Source organism: Sminthopsis crassicaudata, chromosome X, assembly GCF_048593235.1.
Source record: "Sminthopsis crassicaudata isolate SCR6 chromosome X, ASM4859323v1, whole genome shotgun sequence".
NCBI classification, from domain to species: domain Eukaryota; kingdom Metazoa; phylum Chordata; class Mammalia; order Dasyuromorphia; family Dasyuridae; genus Sminthopsis; species Sminthopsis crassicaudata.
In genome coordinates this window covers 27467737-27486652 of record NC_133623.1, presented here as the reverse complement: position 1 = coordinate 27486652, position 18916 = coordinate 27467737, and the positions used below count along the sequence as shown (strand labels likewise).

At 49.3% G+C, this 18916-nt stretch overlaps 2 protein-coding genes across 4 annotated transcripts in view; one reads left to right on the top strand and one right to left on the bottom strand.

Annotated features, from left to right (window-relative positions):
* PNMA6F (PNMA family member 6F) overlaps nt 1-1561 on the top strand; it is a 185923-nt gene extending 184362 nt beyond the window's left edge. For all 3 annotated transcript variants that reach the window (XM_074277018.1, XM_074277020.1, XM_074277021.1), the window contains one exon: nt 248-1561. In XM_074277018.1, coding sequence (XP_074133119.1) covers nt 296-829 — 534 coding nt within the window. In that variant the 5' untranslated portion in view covers nt 248-295 and the 3' untranslated portion in view covers nt 830-1561. The remainder of the gene's footprint in view (nt 1-247) is intronic.
* A 2079-nt stretch (nt 1562-3640) lies between these two features.
* Nucleotides 3641-18916, bottom strand: part of LOC141549001 (actin-binding protein WASF3-like) — an 83682-nt gene continuing 68406 nt past the window's right edge. Inside the window, exons 8-12 of the mRNA XM_074278366.1 lie at nt 17812-17987; nt 15995-16258; nt 12757-12884; nt 12060-12536; nt 3641-11243 (exon numbers count right to left, since the gene is read on the bottom strand). Coding sequence (XP_074134467.1) covers nt 11086-11243; nt 12060-12536; nt 12757-12884; nt 15995-16258; nt 17812-17987 — 1203 coding nt within the window. The 3' untranslated portion in view covers nt 3641-11085. The remainder of the gene's footprint in view (nt 11244-12059; nt 12537-12756; nt 12885-15994; nt 16259-17811; nt 17988-18916) is intronic.

Below are 18916 nucleotides of genomic sequence, written 5' to 3'. Positions count from 1 at the left end.
ATATCCCTGTATCGGGACGGGGTAGAAATTTCTTGGGCCAAAAGAGGTCACGAGTGGAGAAAAGTTCAAGAAGCCCTGTTCTAGAGCTCTCGAGCGTGTTGAATTTTCACAAGAAAAAGGCCATATTTTCCAAATTCTCTCCCATGTGATTTTCCCCCTAAGTGGGTGGCGTCCCGGGCCTCGCCGTGGCTTTCCCGACCGGCCCATTTGCTTTCACTGCTGACATGTCTGCGCTTCCCTTCCTAAGATCCAGCCACTGGTGGCAGAGCGGCGGCCCGGGCCCACACCGTCCAGGATGAGCGCTGACGTGGAGATGCGAAGCGAGGACTCCGATACCAACCCAGAGGACATCGAAGATCAGCCTGGGCCTTCTTCGAGGCCGATGGTGCACAAGGCCGGCAAAGGGGGGCCCCTGAAGATGGGATCCCTGAAAGGGAAAAAGCCAGCGACCCAGGGGGCGGCGGCAGCGGAGGCCGAGCCCGAAATGCAGGAGGAAGAGGAGGAGGCCCAGGGCGCCGCCGGCCCCACTGCGAACCCCGGCCCGGCGCCTCGCCAGAGGCCCGACGTGTTCTCCTACCATCCCAAGATCTTCGTGGGCTCCAAGAAAAACAGGAGAAAATACGATCGCAAAGGCCGGCTGATCTGCAACGGCATCGACCTGTGCGATTGCCTGCAGGTGGATTGCGCTGGCTGCTTCTACCCGTGCCCCAGGTGCAACTCCAGGAAGTGCGGGGTCAAGTGTCGCCGCAACCGCAAGTGGGTGTACAACAAGGTGGAGGATGAATCTGGCGAGCTGGTCAACGCCTTCCCCTTTGCGTTTCCCGAGTGAGGGCCTGGCCACGCTTGGCTGCCTTTTTCTTTGGAGGGCGGAACTGGCTTTTTTTGATTATTGTCTTTTTCTGTAATAAGTTTTAGGGAGTGGGCAGAGAGTTGGGACGGGCCTGATGTCACCTGATGCTTCCAGTGTGGGAATGAGGAGATCTTCTCCAGAGGATCCCATCATTTTAGGGTTTTATTATTATTATTATTATTATTATTATTATTATTATTATTATTATTATTATTATCATCATCATCATCATCATCATCATCATTATTATTATTATTATTATTATTATCATCATCATTATTATTATTTGCATAGAAAACAGATGAATTGATCTCTGCCCCTCCATCTTTCCATCTTTCGTTGTCACCCTGGCCAGTTCGGAAACATCTTTAGATTTGGAAAAGAAAAAGGAGTCTCCTCATTCTCTAACACCAGGAGTTTCTTGTTTTTCATATCGTCTTTAGTGGTTGATGGTTTTTAAAAATACTTAAGTGTAATTTACTGAATGTGATAATAAGATCACATCCACCGGAAGGTGGCAAATACTTGCTTGAAACAGTTTTATTTGTTATGTTGTTGTATTTTGGATTCTTTATGACTCCTCCAGTTTAATCTTTCTTGTTAAGTGATAGTAGAATTGTTAAACTATTCAGAGGTCTTCTTAGACCAAATGAATAAGTATTGTTTGAGTTAACAGCATTTAAAGACAAAAAAAATAAATAAAAACCGTTTATAAACTCCAAGTGGGCTCTTAATCCCAAAAAATTCCTTTCAATTCAGAATCCAAGCAGGGCTCTGGGCAACCAGATCCACTGGGCTACCCCGTGTGCCCTCCCAACTATAAATGAAGGGGGAAAGGTTTTTAAAAGGTAAAAACAAGACCCGCCCACCCAAATAGGATCACCAGGATCAGAAAGAGGGAGGGCCATCCCGCCTCACCTAGGGGGCAGTGCAAAACTTGGCCGTACGGCCAGAATTTAGGGTTCTGCCCCAAGCGGGAGAGCTCTACCCTATTCAAGCTCTGCCTCTCAGGGAGGAGCCCCAAGGCTACATCGAATTTCCCCTTAATTGTTCACAAAGGCCCAGGGGAGACATGGAAATTGAAATTTCTTTGGCCACCCACAGCTTTTTATTTTCCAAATCCATGCAGAGATAACAGTTGTGTTCCAAATTTTTCTCCCTTCCTCCACCCCCCCCCCCCGCCCCCTCCCGTGGAAGCAAGCAATACAATATAGGTTAGTCACGTGCTATTCTTCTAAGGAAATGTATTTTTTTAAAAACAGATTCAGCTACCTTGAGACAGACTGATCGATAGCCCTCCTCTCTCATCCCCTCCCCCCTTGATGTAGTGTCAGAGAAGGGACTGTGATGAGGGGCTCAAGACACTGGAGAGCCTTGGGTCCTTGGCCACTGTGGTTATTGTTATTGTCGTTGGCTCCCAGACAGACAATTTCACGAGGCCTGATTTGCTTGCTATTTTTAGGAGCCTCGTCTGTCCCCAGGTTTGGCTTTTAGCTCCAAGTTACTGCACTCGCAAAGCAGGCCGGTTAGTTGACATCCACTTCTTCCTCCAGTGACTGGGTACTCACACTCCCTCACCCCAATGCTCTCCTAGTTTCAGGTGATAACAGAATGTCGGGAAAAGCCTTCCCAAGGACTTGGGAGGACGCCTGAGGCCTAGTTCCCTAAAAATCTGGACACATAATCTCTGTCACCTTTTTCTAGTCTCGGCTTCACCATGAGAAGGAATGAGTAAAATTGACAGAATTAGTACTGACAGAAGAACCCTGATCACAGGAAGTGGCTCAGGCCTGGGCACATCCCCTGATATAGAGCAGGTCAGAGCCTTCCAGGGTAATCTATGGTCATGGACAGTTCTTTTAAATAAGCCAAGCTCTTCTTGCAGTCCAAGAAGGAAGCATGGCATGCCATTGCCCTGTGTATGCCTTGCCATATTTAAATCCTGGATTCTCGGGCAAAACTGCATGATGCTCACTCTCGTTCCTCATCTCTGCTACTCTCAAAAATGCTTTGCTATAGTGCTAGGATCTTCTATGGAAAGAACACGGGACTAGAAGACTGGGGGAACTGGATACTGCTGGCCATTAGTTTCCTGGGTGACTTTAGGCAAGTCACCTTCCCTTTCCAGACCTAACATTCTATTTATTCATTGTTTCTTAAGGGTATTTATCTACAGTTTGCTCTCATATTCTAAATTCTGAATCTCTTTCCACTTGTAACCCCCTATGTACTATTTCCCAAGCTCCCCTCCAACTGACAGTCTATATTCTAAGGTTATTTCTAGTCATGTTATTTTTATGGTTCCAGTTCTAACTGAAAGTTCATACCCTTAGAGTGAGGGCTCATTGCTTCCTGGGCCAGACACTTCTCAGTTGCCTCCTAAAAGAAGGGATCAGGACTAGATCTCTAGAGTTCTTTCTAGGTCTACCACTCTACCACTCTATGAACAATGGGTTGGGTAGGAAGGCCAAAGAGGCCGATCTGGGCTTGATAGAAACCATTTATGCCAATTAGGGTCATGTAGAAGTGGATCAGGTACTACCTCTAGGAGGGCCCGGGACTAGTAAATGCCCAGCAGACCTAGGATTCTGAATCCACCACAGAGAAGTTGTGGGATCCTTCATCAGGGTCATCCTGGAGAGGCTTCGGGTGTTGGATAGCCCTCGGACTTGACCAGGTCCAAGGGCGTCTGGCTATCAGTTACACTGATGCTCTTGTCATGATCCAGCATCACCATCCCTTTCCCACCTTCCTCCTTCCCCGCAGAAATGCACACAAAGCACGTGTCACAGAGACTTGGCAGAGGCCCACACAAAGCCAATCTTTATTGGTCTTTTTATTACCACATGCATAAAGTGTCAGCAGTTTGGGAGATTATGTTGGCTATATGTTGCTAACAAATGTAGTTCACACACAGGTCTTGAAAAGCTGCTCTCTTCCCTCTCACCGAGGGGAGCTTGCTTAGCAACCATTCAACTGGTACCTTCTGGGGTCCACATCAAGGCAAGCAGAACCCACAACACTGGGTAAGACACACTTGCTCACACTTAGCAAACCGCATACAGTGGGTAGATACAGGCAGCAACATCTATTGACTAAATGCAAAGGGCTTCGATCCCACCTGATATGGGATGGCTTTTTGAACATTAGCTTGAGAATAATGCGGATCAATTATCAGATAGCTTGAAGCGTGTGCAAATTCACAAGTATGAAGCCCACATGGTTCTCTCTGGACAGGCAGTCACTCCTGAATGAACCCGAGGCCAGCCTGGGCCTGCCAGTCTCGAGGCAGGAGGCACCAATGTGCTAGTCCCCAGGCCCGGCTGGCAGGTTGCAGGGGTGCGTGTCTTCTCCATCTCGGTGCATAGAGAGAGCAGGAGGGATAAAGGAAGAAGTGAAGGCTTCCAGAAAATTGCAGGGGGACAGGACCACCACTCTTTCCTATCTGTAGGCCAAGCCAGCTTGGAAAGTCTCCACGGAAGGAAAGGAAAGACTGGTTTTAATTGGCGATGGTGGAGGACCGGAAGAGTGGGAATGAGTGGGAATGAGTGGGGAGGGGGTCAAAAGATCTCTTCCCACCGACTGCTGCTAAGCTTACTTCCCTGTCCAAAGTCAAAGCTTTGCCAGCCATTGGAGCCACCCCCCACAAGACAAAAGGGGATCTTTACCACTTGCTAACTCCTGGATAGATTGGTATTGGTCTGTGTATGGTGTGTGCGAGAGAGAGAGAGAGAGAGAGAGAGAGAGAGAGAGAGAGAGAGAGAGAGAGAGAGAGAGAGAGAGAGAGAGAGAGAGGAACAGAGGAATTGGACAGGTTTAGTGTAACCCAGAACAAGGGACCCACCCTGCATTCTTGCCACTGGCTTTCTTGCCAACTTGGAATAATGTGGTACTGTCTGCTCTGGACTTCAGAGGGCTCCTTGGTAAAAATGGAGCTTGGAGGGCATTGCAGTGTGCCCCTCCCAAGGATTAGATTAGCAGGAGACTAGGAAAATGCCAGCCACATGGGAACATGGATCACTCACTCCCACAGTGCCCTTGGGCTCGGCTCACTTTTCTTAACTGTAACACAAATGGGTCAAGGACTTCTAAAGTTCTTTAGGCTGCTCTAAGGCCAATGCTCAACTCTACCTTCTCTCTCCTTCTACTCCCTGCAGAGCTATTGCTCAGAAACCAACCCTGGCCTTCATCCGAACAATTCCCACCCATTCATTTTCTCATATCCATTTCTCATATCATCTCATAATGACGATTCACAGTGTTGCTTATCTCCCCTCTCTCCCGCTCACCTTGATAGCACCTTCTATGCTGGGTGCTGTGGGTGCCCTGCCTTCAAGGAGCTCACAAAGAAGGTGGAAGAGATCGGATGAAACACAGATAATATAAATTAGAATAGGTTGTGTCACATAGGTGAGGATCAGGTGTTCTGATCTCACTTCTAGCTGATTGGTTGGGGGGCGGGGCTGGTGAGGAAGACAGCTTCTTGGACAACATGGCATTTGAACTTGAAGAATCACTAGGATTCTAGCAGTTGGAGATGGACCAAGATGTGCAGAGGCAGTCCAGTGCAGAAATAGCTGGACTGGTTGGGGGGTTTTTGTCTTTCAGACAATAGATCCCAAGTAATTTGAATGGTCAGGTGCCTTTGCAAAGGATGATGGGATTTATAGCTAAAAGGAATCTTAGACATTTGTCCTATGTCCTCATTTGACAGATGAAGTAAATGTGTCACGGGGAGGTGAAGGGACTTGGCCCAAATCACACAAGCAGCAGATGTGGAAAATGGTCAAATTCCTCAGCTGGGGGAAAAAGATGGAAGGGAATAGAATTCATCCCTAGGGAGGGGGCCTCTTAAACAGGGGCAAAAGGACCAACTGGCTGGCTAGAAGTCCTCTAGATGAGCTAGCCTTCAGGACAAGTGACTATAAATGGACAACAGCTGCACTTATGTCGCTGCTAGGGAAATTTGGGGTGCTGGTCCTCAAGGTCCAGCTCTGCTGTCCAGAAAGCCTTCCTGGAGCCACTTCCCCAGGCTGAAGCTAGTCATGCAAACCCTCCCTGTACTTTATACTCCTCTTATGCACACCAGGGATGGGGCAGGAGTGGGGAGGCAGAGCGGCTGCTCATTTACTTGGGGTCCCAGAAGGCCATTCTTCAAAATGGGTGGGACTGACCCGAACAATACATGTGTAATCGTCCACTTGTCCACCAGCAGCCAACAAAATGCTCGATGCCCCTAGAACTGTACCAGTCTGGGCAGGGAAATGCCATCTCCTTCCTACCAGGGATGGAGAGGCTGGCTCTAACCGGAATCCCATGTCTTCCACACGCAGCAGAGCCATGAGATCCCCAACTCACAACAGGAAGAGGGCATAGTGGCCGAAAATCAAATTTGGATCTTTGGAGGTACCTCTCCCCCCCACATCGGCAAGCCTGAGGTGGCCACACAGAGATCAAGCAGCACAAATATCAGGCCAAACTCATGCAAAGTAGCAAAAGGGGAGTGGGGTGGGGGGGTAGGATTTAGCGCCAGAAGGGCCATTAGAGAGTGAGCCCCATTCATTCAGGGAACGCAAAAGTCACAGAGCATGAGACTAGCAAAGCAGGGGAGTGGAAAGCCATGCTTTCTGACTGCTGGCTTTACACGGTACTGCCCATGTACACCTATGCTTGAAACTTTCCTCTGAGAGCCAAGGCATCATCATACTTCCATTTTCCCTCTATCTCAGTAGCATCCATTTCCTGGCTTGTACAGGGCAGGTAGGTGGGGGTGAGGGGAAGTAGGCCGGCATAAAAGGCAATCATCCCTTGGCATCTGGCTAGAGAGCCGCTGACAAGAAAAGCTGGGTGGGCCTTAGAGGCTGGATGACCCCTCGTTTCTGTTAGTCTGACAAGTAGGGGAGGGGGGCCACGACTCTGAACTGCTCCAAGGGAAAGCTGCATCTAAGCCCTGGGACTCAGGTTCAGAGGACAGCTAGACACTGGGGGAGCAGAGGAAGTGTCCTGAGCTGACAGAGGAAACGTCCCTGAGCTGCTCAAAGACCTAGCAGTGGACTCCTGCTCAGCTAGAGACCTGAGGTGCCATGATTCTGTGAGAACCCGGCTTCCTCTTCCTCCTGGTGCTCGCACCCCAGTTTTAAGCTCAGGCCTTCAGTCCCATTTCCGGTGCCCTTGTTCTTAAGAGTTTGGACCTTCGGGGCTTTCTCAGGCCCCTCCTGGCTTTGTTCTAAGGTCTTTTCCCCTCAGAAACCCCATGTTCAAAGGTCCCTCTGCCATTTTGTACTCTAAGGCCACTACCAGTGTTGACATTCTAGGTTCTAAGGTTCCTCCCAGTCTGCTGGTCTCTGTGTTCTAGGCTCTAAGATTCCCTGACAGACAGATGGCTCCATCCATCATTTTTGGTTCTAAGGTCTTTTCTAGCTCAGATATTCCATAATTCTGATGGTTCCAGAAGAACACAGAACATAGGGAAGAGCCATGACAGGAAGTGGGGAGAGGAACAGGCAACACTAGAAACCATTGTGGCCCCTGAGGTCTGCAGAGGGCTGTTTCAGTCACAGCAGCCATGGGGGAGGGAGGAGAAATGGAAAGCCTAGCTAATTCTCCTTATTCACCTGTGCAACCAGCTTTTCTAAAAGTGAGGAAGTAGCTTACAAAAAATAGATTGTTTGGGGGTGTCTGGGGACTGTGGCCACAGGGGAGGGGCAGAATGGGACCCTGGTCCAGAGCCAAACAGCTAAATCCATTTCCTCTAGCCGGCGGTTGTTTGAAGTTTCCAACTGATCGTGGGCCAAGACCCCCAGGCTGTGACCGGGTCAACTGGAGCTCCTCCACTGCCTTTCTGAGTCACTAGGCACTGGGGGCCTCAGAGGCTGGGCAGCTACCTCCACTGAAGCTCCCAGGGGTCCTCAGGGACCGGCTAAGCCACTGGTGTACCCGAGGCTGTGGGTCTGGGGTCATCCTAGCTCTGGAGTACACAGCTAAGTCTCTGTTGTCCTTAAGCACCCCAGCCTGAGGAATGACTACAGGGCCTGCTTAAGCCCAAGCAGTAGCGGTGCCCAGCCACCAGCCATACTTGTCCACAGAAAGCAGAGTGGGTTTGGGGGACCCTGTGCCAAGTTCCAAGAGAACCGAACTGCAGCTGGAAGCTTAAGAGCCACAGCACATTCTTGTGGGGTGATGAGAGGAGATTAAAAATGGAGGGAGCTGTGAGGAGGGGGAGAAGGGCACTTTCCCAGTCTCTTAGGGACAAGCAGGGGGAGTAGTGGCCTGATGGGTCCTGCCAGCCAGAACACAGAATGACAAGTGAGGAAACTGAGGCAGAATGGTTACTAGATTCATTAAGGTCCCGAGCGCTAAGCCAGGCTAGGAGACAATGAGGGGAGAGTCCAGGAGCAGAGATTTCCAGGCAGAAGGGACTTCTGAGATGCCCTCATTTCCGAGTGGAAATGACTGAGGCCCACATAACTAGGAAGTATTGCGAGTGGAGTTTGAACCCGGTTGTACCTGACGCTGCCATTCCCTTGCCCTTCCAGCTACTTCACAGAAGGAAAAATTTCCTAACACTTAAGAGCTGTCCCAAAGTGGAACCTTATGGAGTTTTCCAGCTGGCCCATGAAAGGCCGATAGCCTTCCTAAAATGGCCATCCCAGGAGACAAACTGGCTTTTCCATACCCAGAACACCCTCACTCTTCACCTCTGTCTCTTTCAAATCCTTAGTTTCCTTTCAGGCTTAGCTCAGGTGCCACTTCCTACTCCCAATTTGCTAGTGCTCTCTGCTCCACAATTACTTTGTATTAACCCACTTGTGCATGTTACATCCCTTCCCTAAGGAAATTTAAGCTCCTTGTGGGCATCTGTCCTCTCAGGGCTTAGTGCAGCCTCCGGTCCATAGTTGGCGCTTAAGCAGATGCTCGCCAACTGGAATTGAAGGGCCAAGTCTGAGAGGAAGGGGAAGGAGTGCCCTCCTTCCTGGACCACAGAGACTAGACAGCAGCACTCGGTGGGGAGGAGCCAGCCCAAAGGGGGCCCTCAACAGACACTCCCCAAGACCCACTGTGGGTTCCTGAAGATCTCACCCTCTTGAGCACCAGCTGCCTGGCTGGCAAATTAGATGGCACTGTTATTAGCATTGTTGGTGATTTTCTGGGTGGGTCTTAAAAAATCTTAGTATTATTACATGGAGGGGGCAAGGATTTTTAAAGCCAGCCCGTAGCTACTCCCACAGCCCGGGATGACCAGACTATTTCTTGTCTGCCACCCACAACTGAGCTTTGGAAAGATTCAGAGATGCCGCTCAGAGACAGCACCTCTCCTTTTGGCTCCCACTGAGGAGAAAGGGTAGGAGGGACTCTAGGGAAGCTCAGTTTGGTCCAGTGGAATCGGGAGAGCCAATGTCATTTTGATTCTGCCACTTAGAAGCCGTGTGAACTTTGACAAATCATTTGACTTTCCTGTACCTAAATTTCCTCATCTGTAAAAAGGGGAACTTTCTGTTGCCCACTTCACTGGACTGCTATGGAGGGCTCGAATGAAGCTACGAATATGTGACCACGATGCACTAGAAACATGTGAGCTGCTTTTGTCACCAAAGATGATCAGAATATCCAACAGGCTTCTCTTTTTCTCTCTACAAATTAACCTGAAGTGGGAAGCAGGGTGCTATTGTTGCCCCTTTCTGTTGGGGAAGCGGAGGTCATCAAGGCAAAATGTGCCTTAAAGCCCTAAAGAGAGGCAGGAGCTGTACTTTCTGGTGGGGCTCTCCTGTGCAAATGCTCTTCCAGTGGCCCGTTTCCAGAGGAGGGAATCTCAGTCATTTCTGTCTCCTGAGAGCCTGGGCCACTCAGCAGACACCCTTGGCACTATAAGCTTCCATGCCTAATTACACTCTGCATTCTTCCCTCGGGCCTTTGTTACCCCTAGAGCATGCTGGGGGATGGGGGAATAGTAATTTGGGATTAAAACTTTTGTTATGGACAGACAGGATGGTCTCATGGCTAAAGAAGTGACTGCACAGTTAGGTCCTTTCTCTGCCACATACGAGCTGTGTGGCCCTGGCTAAGCTAGGTCTCCTCTCAGTGCTTTGGGCAACTCTAAAACTGGCAGCTATAGATGAGATACCACTCTGCATCAGGGGACAGAATTTATACACTGGGAGTTCCCTATACAGATGAAATTACAGATCTGATTACTCAGTTCTCCCTCCCCCCCACCCCCCTCCCGAAAAGGTTGACCAACTAAGTAAAGAATCCACCCACAGAAGTCTAGGTCTTGACTTAGAAGCAACCCTATGACCAGGCCTGGTCCGAATCCTTAATTTTACAGATGACAAGACTGAAGCCTAAAGGAGGGAAGAGTTTTTTGACTAGACTGCCCAACTAGGAAGTGTCAGAACAAGGATTTGAACACAGGGCCTGTGGCTTCCCAGTCTAGTGCTCTCCCATCCCAGCAGGCTGCCTCCTTGTGTACACACATAAGCAATAATGAGGAAGCCTGCGGCCTCCACTCTGACACCCTTCCCTCCCCAGGCATCGTTGAGCCTCCCACTCTCCAACGGCTGCTCGGTGCCTCGCCTGGGGGACATCTCTTCATTCCCAGGCTGTGCAGAAAGGACCCTGGTACCCTCCAAGGGCTCTGCTTCTGCTCACCTGGGCTCAGAAAAGGAGCACCACGGCACTCACAAACTGCCTCTTTTCATGGCTACTCTCCAGAGAAGTGTCCTGCGGAGAAGGGCAGCAGAAGCTGCCCCAGAAACATCTGGGCCAAATGGGCCTCAGTGAACAATGAGTTTTTCCACAGAACTGTGGGGAGAGCTGGAGGTGGGGTGCCAGGGGAGAAAAGGCCTTCTCTCATTTGCTTAAGCATGTCAAGTTGAACTGACTTCTTCTCCGAAAAGCCTTGAACTAAGGGTACCTTGAGCATTTCCCTGCCTACACACAGGACCTATCTAAATCAGCCCAAAGAGATGAAAACCTATTTTTCAAAAGCTCCCCCTACCCTCACTGCTGCCTACCCTCACACTGGAGTATACAAGCCAGCCAGCCTACCGGCTGCCCAATGCTCCTGGCCACAACAGAGGCCTGGGCAGGGGTAGGGAGGTGGGAGGCAGCAAGGGAGCCTTAATAGGGAGGGAGAAAGTCACGTGGGGGCTCGGGGTGGAAGGAGGGAGGAGGGGAGGGGGGGGGGGAGCTGCATTAGTACACTCGGCAGCCCAGCCCGGCCCGGCCCCCCCGCCTTAGTCTGACCACTCATTCTCATCCAGCTCGGAGTCATCATCAGACTCGCTGTATTCCACTGCAATGCGCCGGGAGAGAATGGTGGCCACATCATTGCCCACAGGCTCCTTCTTGGCCTCCTGCTCCCACTGCTCCTGTACCTTCCGCAGCTGGATGCCTACAGGGAAACAGTGAAGACAGGAGCTCGGTACCTTGGCAGCTCAGTTAGCCCAACCCCACCTCCCATGAAGCCCGTTGTTCCCAAGAAATGACAGCCACTCCATTCTTAGAGACCTCTAGGAAGGAGGAAAGTGCTCAGGGCCTGAGGCTGCCCCCTAACTCCCCAAGATGCTGGGGTCAACCATAAGGCAACTTCCAAGCTCAAAATAGTTTGGCTGGATCTGACCTTAAATATCAGCTGATCTGCACCCCCCATCTGAAAGATGAGGAAACCGAGTCTCAAAGAAGTTGTGGTTACATAATTAATATGGATCAGAGTAAAAGTCCCTCATGACTATTCTTTCCACAGTTCTCCAGACCTCAGAGTGGCTCTAAGTCAAGTGCTCTATCACCCTTCAAATGCTATTTTCATTATCCACACTGCACTAGAGTCTTCTCTGATGGATCCTCCCCATGGGAGGCTACATGGGTCCTTGAAAATGATTTCCAAGTTAAAAAGAGTCAGAGGATGGGCATCATGAAAGCCTGGCTGAGTTAGAGGCTCATCACCAAGTTGGCCACAGGGGGATGAATTTTGGGGCCATATCACCTCTTGAAGACCATCAATTAAGATGTTCGTGGAAGTAGTGCCCATATGGGTGAAACTGTGGTCACTGGAGTTGCCACAAAAGCGTCATATTGTCAAACCTCTCGTGGACTGCTAAGGTCCCTGGGAAATCTCCCTTTCTGTACTCTACTCAATTGTCAGAATCCTTGGTGGCTGGGATGTGCCATCACTGGAACTCCAGCTATTCCTTCCCTCCATCATACTCACCCCTCCGAATGGCGGCAAGAAGATCACTTCTGGCATCACTCATTGGTATCAACGGGATCTGAGGTTTCCGTGGTTCAGACAGTACAGCACCCGGGGAGGCTGAGTGGGCTGGGGAGGCCGTGGCCATTGGGGGGCCAGGAGGGGGTGGAGGAGGAGCTGCAGGAGGACCCATGGGACCAGTCTGCGGGGGAGAGACAGAATATGGGCAGGGTGGGGCTGGAGGTGGGGAGGGTGTATAGGCAGGGTGGGCCAGGGTGGCAAGTGGCAGCAGGTGTGAGAGGCAGGTGGGGCGGAGATGGGGCTGTCGAAAGCCGTCTGGGCCGAGGGGATCACTGGAGGCGGGGGGTGGCGGAGCAGGTGGCACAAAGAAATCGGCCATGGGCACTGGCTGAGACCCTGGAGGCAGAAGAAGAGAGATTTGGAGATCAGACCTGGAATCTGAGCACTCATAAGCCAGGCTCCTTCTAGTGACTTCCACTGAAAGAGAAAGGGCCAAATCCCTTGGCCTTGAGGAGAAGTACAAGCCCCAAGGAGTCACAGGTTGAAACTCAGAAGTCTGGAAGGGCTTTTAGAGCTCATCCCAGACTACCTCTTGGACTTAAAGAGCAAAGTAAGGTCCAGAGAGAGGAGGAGTCACAAACACTGACTAGGCTCCCCAGAGAAGCCTTAGTGGCTAAAAAATTACCGATGGGCTAACGCTGCTCCTTGGCACAGTGGCCCATGGCCTGTCCTTCCCCTTCAGGAGTCCCTGCACCTGTGACTGCCATCACAGTCACAGAACGTCTGGCTTCAGCAGACCCCCTCATTTTACAGAAGAGCAAACTTCTGCCCAGAGAAGTCAGTGGGAGGGAAGTTGCGGTCATTTTCAAAGATACAACTGGCCCACAGCTTCAAGTATGATTTCTCTCAGAGAGAGAAATTACTTAATAAGTAATAAAGCCTTAGGCTAAAGAAACAAAGCCAAAATGACTTGATCTCAGATATCTGTCAACAGGCAAGGTAGGCTCTGCAGGGACACAGGCCCTTCTGGCCCTCCCGAAATCATACCATGGAGGTGATAGTGGATCAGCTTTAGAAAGGAAGCATAGTAGGGCTAGACAGCAAAGATTCTTAAACTGTGGGTCACGACCCCATATGGGGTCTTATAACTGAATGTAAGGGTTGTGAAATTATGATTTGTTATCAGTAAATAAATCTTTCATTTGTATACCCATTTTATATACGTGGGGTCATGTAAAAATTTCTTGGGCAAAAAAGGGGTCATAGATGGAAAAAGTTTAAGTCCGGCTCATGAGAGAGACAGAGAGACACACACACACACACAGACACCGAGAGAGAAGAGAGAGAGAGAGAGAGAGAGAGAGAGAGAGAGAGAGAGAGAGAGAGAGAGAGAGAGAGAGAGAGAGAGAGAAAGAGAGAGAGAGAGAGAGGCAGGCAGACAGATTGGGGAGTCACTCAAACTCTCTAAATCTTAGTATACTCATCTGTAAAAGGGGAATATAGTAAGTTACTGTGAGGAACCGGTGAGGTTCATTCATGTAGACAGAGCACCACATAGATATGACCCCAACTTTTGGAAGAGGGCCACTGAGGGTTTGGGGTAGAGCTGCCTCCCCCCAGAGGAACCTTGAGCAGAATGAGCTGAGCTAGAGGAGGGAGGTACAAGATGATAGCCAAAATGGTGGGACCAAGGAGTTTTTGGGGATGGAAGGCCCTGATTGACCACTGATAATAGGGTGCTATGCACTTTTGTAAGGGAAGGAGTATATAGTATATTCCTAACCCCATTTAACAGATACGGAATCCGAGGCAGAGAGAAAGCCAGATCTAGTCAAGGCCTCAGAGTCAGGATTTGAATACGGGCCCCGTGATTCCCATCCAGGAATGTGCTGGATGCAATCCTAAATGACAACCTCAACTGGAAACATCCTGCTCAGCTTCTCTTTGGAAAGTGGGATGCTGAGGTGCTAGGAGCTTCTGGTGAGGAACAGCTCAGTGTTGTGTGTGATGAGGCTGCCGGCCTTTGCTCAGGGGGCCTGCTCTCATGTCCTCTTGGGAACTGTAAGTCACAGATGGGGGAGGGATGGATCTGGGGAGTTTTCCCAATGAAAGTTTCCTACACCAGTAAAACTGGGTCTAGACTCAAAATACGACTCTAACTGCCCAAATACAGGGCATGCCCTAAAATGAGATTCTATGCAAGAAGATAAAAGTCTACATGCTGATATAAAACACACAGAACTATAAAAATACATAGAACTACCCTGAAAACAACAGGTTTCATAGCAGCAATATCTTGGGAAAAGTCCAGTTTCTATCTGGACCAATCCAATAGGTCTTAAGAGATTGCACGGGACTTTTCATAGAACTGGGCAGTCCAAGCAGGATTGTCTTTTTCTATGGCGCTGACCTACCAGGTGCCACGGTATCATCTGTCTGGCGGTTACCCAGCGAATCTCTGAGGTAGACAAATCTCCTTGGCCACTGGCTTCCTGATGTGATCACAAGCCAGCCTCTGAGCTGTGGAGCCAGGCGCCCCTGCCAGGGGCAGCTCCGTTCCTATCGACACATTGGCCATACTCCCCTTTTGAGTGGGGCCTGGAAGGTTCCCTGAAGCTGGAGACCAGCATGTCGTCCAGAGTCCCAAATAACTTGAATATTCTTTCGGCACCAACAAAGGACTGCAGCCTTTGATCTTTCTTGGGGATCATGGCAACAAAGGAGGCTCCAGAGGAGGTTTTCTAGCTTTCCTCTTGCTACATAACTGAGCATTAGCCTTGAAGGCAGGGGGCCTAACCGGACTGCGGCTAAATGGAAAGGAATTTCCGTGTGGGCAAAGTAAACAGGCTAACACCTGCCATTTCTATAGTATCTGCAGATTTACTAATGGCTCCCTCTTCCCAACAAGTCAGACAGCAGGTGGGGGTGGTGGTGAAAAGATCATGAATATTGATCTCCAGGTGAGGAAACTGAGACTCAGCTAAGTTAAATGACCTGTCAAGGAAACTGAGGCTCAGGTTAAATGACTCACTGAGTGTCATAAATTGAGTCCTGAGCTAAGATAAAAAGAACATCATTAGTTTGTAAACAGAAATGTTGACATGCACAAAAGGGTAGTGACTTGTCCAAGATCTTCCAGGAGTAGTGGTATATGATCAAGCTTGGCCTGTCCAGGCAGAACACAGGACTGGAAAGCAACATAACTCTTTTCCATTGCTTGCTCTGATTCTCACAAGCTGCATGACCTTGGACAAGCACCCTACTCTTCAGAGGTTCATAGATTTTCAAGTTGGAGGGATCTTAGAGATCATCTACTTAGTTTTCTCATCTGTCAAATGGGAATAACAATAATTGACTTGTCTACTTCTCAAGCTCTCAGGAAGATAGGGAGTGAGGTGGGAAAGGGAACTTCCCGCTTCTTGCTAGGGTAAGGGTGTCGAGGAAGAAAGCAGGTGATTATAGCTCTACTGGGGGTATTTAAGGGCACCAAGAAGCAGGCAAGGTACCGGTGTGTGTGGCTGGAAGCCAGCTTAAGTAAGAGAAATGCTGAAACATGGAAAGAGAGGAAGTGATGATAGTACAGAATTATGTTTCAGCAACCATTAGAGGAGACAGGCTGAGGGGTGCCCCAGACTATCTTCCTCTTAGCTCCATATACACATGCGAGCAGCCGCTCAGCATGGGCTTCCATTCTAGCTGCCGATACCCCACCCTGCCCCAGGGCAGAACGAGCAATGATACCACCTAGCTAGGAAATGAGATTCCCTGTAGTACAGAGCTCACCTCTAGGCTATGTCTCTGTGGGAATATAAGGTACATGGAAACTGCTGTAGGCTTAGTGGGACAAGCCCTTAAGACACTGCCTCCTCTGATGTCAGGTCCCCGTATCCAAATCCGAGAAAGGGGAGGAGGACGCATAGAGCATGCTAGCCTACCCATAGTCCTTGATCATTTGAGGCCTGGGTCCATTCAGTATTGGATCTGGAGGCTGCGGCACATGAGGCTGTTGGATGCGGCCAAGGCTGTTCTGCCGACTGCCTGGGGCTGTGGGCCGGTAGGCCAGCTCTGGGAGCTGGCTAGGAGCCAAGATGATCTCCTTGTGTTCCATGGGCAGATGTGGAGTGGGTGCCAACACCTGCTGGGCTGGATGGTTGGGACTGGCTGGGTAGGAGTGATCACCGATGTCAGATGCATAAGACCTAGAGCAAATACATAGAGCAATGTTCGGTTCATCCCTGACTGAACCGAATGGGAGTTGAGGATGAGATGGTTAGCCATTGTGTGGCCAAGGAAGGGCCAGAGAAGTTAACAATGGGATCACGTGTCAGAGGATTGCTAGCCAAAAAAAAGTCAACCCTAAAAATAACCTTTTTACTTTTTTTTTTTTTAAATTCACAGCAATTAAGGTTAAGTGACTCGTTCAGGATCCCATAGCTTAGTTTGTGTTAAGTGTCTGAGGCCAGATTTCAAGTCAGGTTCTCCCAATTTCAGGGCACATGTTCTGTCTATAGCAGTGCCACCTCACTGTCCCCTTTCATTTTACAAAGAAGAAAACTGCCACTAAACGCAGACATCCTTCTATTGCACCACACTGCCACTTCAAGTATTATTATTGTCACAGGGTTCTTAAACATAATCTAAGAAGTTCTGACTTGACTTCACTGCTTTTTGCCTGTCATAAAAAGATGGGGCTGAAAAGCACAGGGGATGTACATCAAGGTGCAAGTACAGATAAAACAACAGAGTTACCAACTCCTCCAAAGATCAAGGGCCCTTCCCTGCCTTAAATCCCAAAGCCGTCAACAGGACTGGATATAGTCCTGGAGACCGAGCCATTTTCAGCCACCGGAAGTTTAAAAAGGTGGCTCCCATCCTCACATATTGCTGCTGGAATTCAAATGAGTAGGATCATATTGGAAGAGCATCTGGTTGTATGCAGGAAGAATCACAAAGATAACTGTAGTCTTTAGCCTGATCCAATTTGTTCTGAATGTGACCATTTGTAAAGGGAAGAGGGTCTGCAACTGGGATTTCATCAGGGTGAGGAAAAGCCAGGTGCAGGAGCACCATCTCCTGGCATATGCCACTTAGTCTTAGAGACTTGGCTTGGGGCAGTGGGGGTTTACGTGACTTTCCCACATCCATCCAGCTTGGGACTTTGAACTCCAGCTCTTCTTCCTCTAAGGGCAGCTTGCTAGTACTTGCCACTATACCAAACTGACTCTTAGGTATTATCAGAAAGGGGGGAAAAGATACTAAAATAAGCAGCAGCATTTTACAGGAAATAACCTGAAGGTCTAAATTTTAGGTGAGTGACTGAAGATGATAGCAATGTAATGGATATTCCAGTGCCAATGATATCCTAAAATGTGGAAAAAATCTCATGAAACAACACATTTGAACTCTGACCCAAACAACCAGATCAGAGACAGCAAGGGAGATGGGTGCTGATATGTATGGACTGTACCAGAAGTTAAACGTCCACCGTAAGGAGTCATATGTTTTATTGATTTGAAGTGTGTTCTGAATTCTTTTATGATGAATTATTTCTTATATCGTTTTTTAAAGAGCATGAATGCCTTGTGCCTTGGAGAAAGTAGATGAAGCTTTGGGATTGGAGTTGACAGAAGGAGAAGGGATCATTCTGAGAAAGAGGTCCACCTTCTGTACAGGAGCATCACATATGGTGCACTTTTTGCTAATGGAAAGAGGGAAACAAAGGGCTGAGTGGGTAATAACAGAGAACACCTGCCTATTATCTGGGGACAGTGATCCTTCTGAGGAGGCCATGTGATACGGAGATGGCGAGAACCTGTTATCTGGCCGGAACTCTTTATCATATGCCATCATGCTCCACTCCATGCGCCGATTCCGTGCCTTCCGCACTTTCTTCACCTCCCTGGTGGAGTCTTCTACCAGCCGCTGTTCCTGGGAATCAACACAAAACACTTCAATCTCCCCGTGTTGGTCAACCAAGACCCAACCCAGTCCTCTTGTTTTACTGTAGGGCTGCTGAGGCCCTTCACACATAGATAGGTAGAAGGAGGGAGAGAGAGAAGACAGAGAGGAGAGGAATGAGAAAGAGAGGGGAGGAGAGACAGAGACACAGAGAGACTGACTGTATATGGATCTGTCTCTGACAGTCACTTTGCCAGAACACCAAAGCATTTCTGAAGCAGCAAGCTGGCAGCCAAAGTAAAGACTAGGCCAGGAGGGAACCTATAGAGAAAGTTAATCAGACTAGGCCACAGCCCCCAGCAGCATCACAGGACGAACTGTTCGTGTTTTATTGGCCTTCCAATTGGTGTTGTTGCTTCCAGGTTCCTCTCTGCAGTAGATCGGAGTCACTATTCCTATTGATCATGTCCTGTTATTACTGCTCATAGACCTTCAGTGACTCTCAATTGCCTGCATGATTAAGTACCATCCCCTGATCCTGGCATTCAAGGTCTTTGACAACAAAGCTCCAGACTACTTTAGGACCTATTGTTGTACTATTCCCCTTCATGTCCACCGCTCTCTGCTTTTGTTTTGCCCTCTCCCGTCTCTGCACCTTTGTTCATGCCATCCCCATCTTGGAATAGAGTTCCCCCCACTGAAGTCTTTCCTCCCTTTGGGAACTCTCTCAGATGCCGCCCCTCTGTGAAGCCATTTCTGACATCCCATGTAGACACGACCCTTGCTCCTCAGATTTCTTGGAAAATTGTGTTTGAATGCCTCCTTTGCACCATGATTGGCAGTTCCCCACTGGAGTGCTGGCTCCTTAGAAAAGGGCCTAAGTGGTACTAGCACTGTATGCCCAGCACCTAGCACCCAGCACCCAGCACAGGGCTTGCTTCATAAAGTTGGCGCTTCAC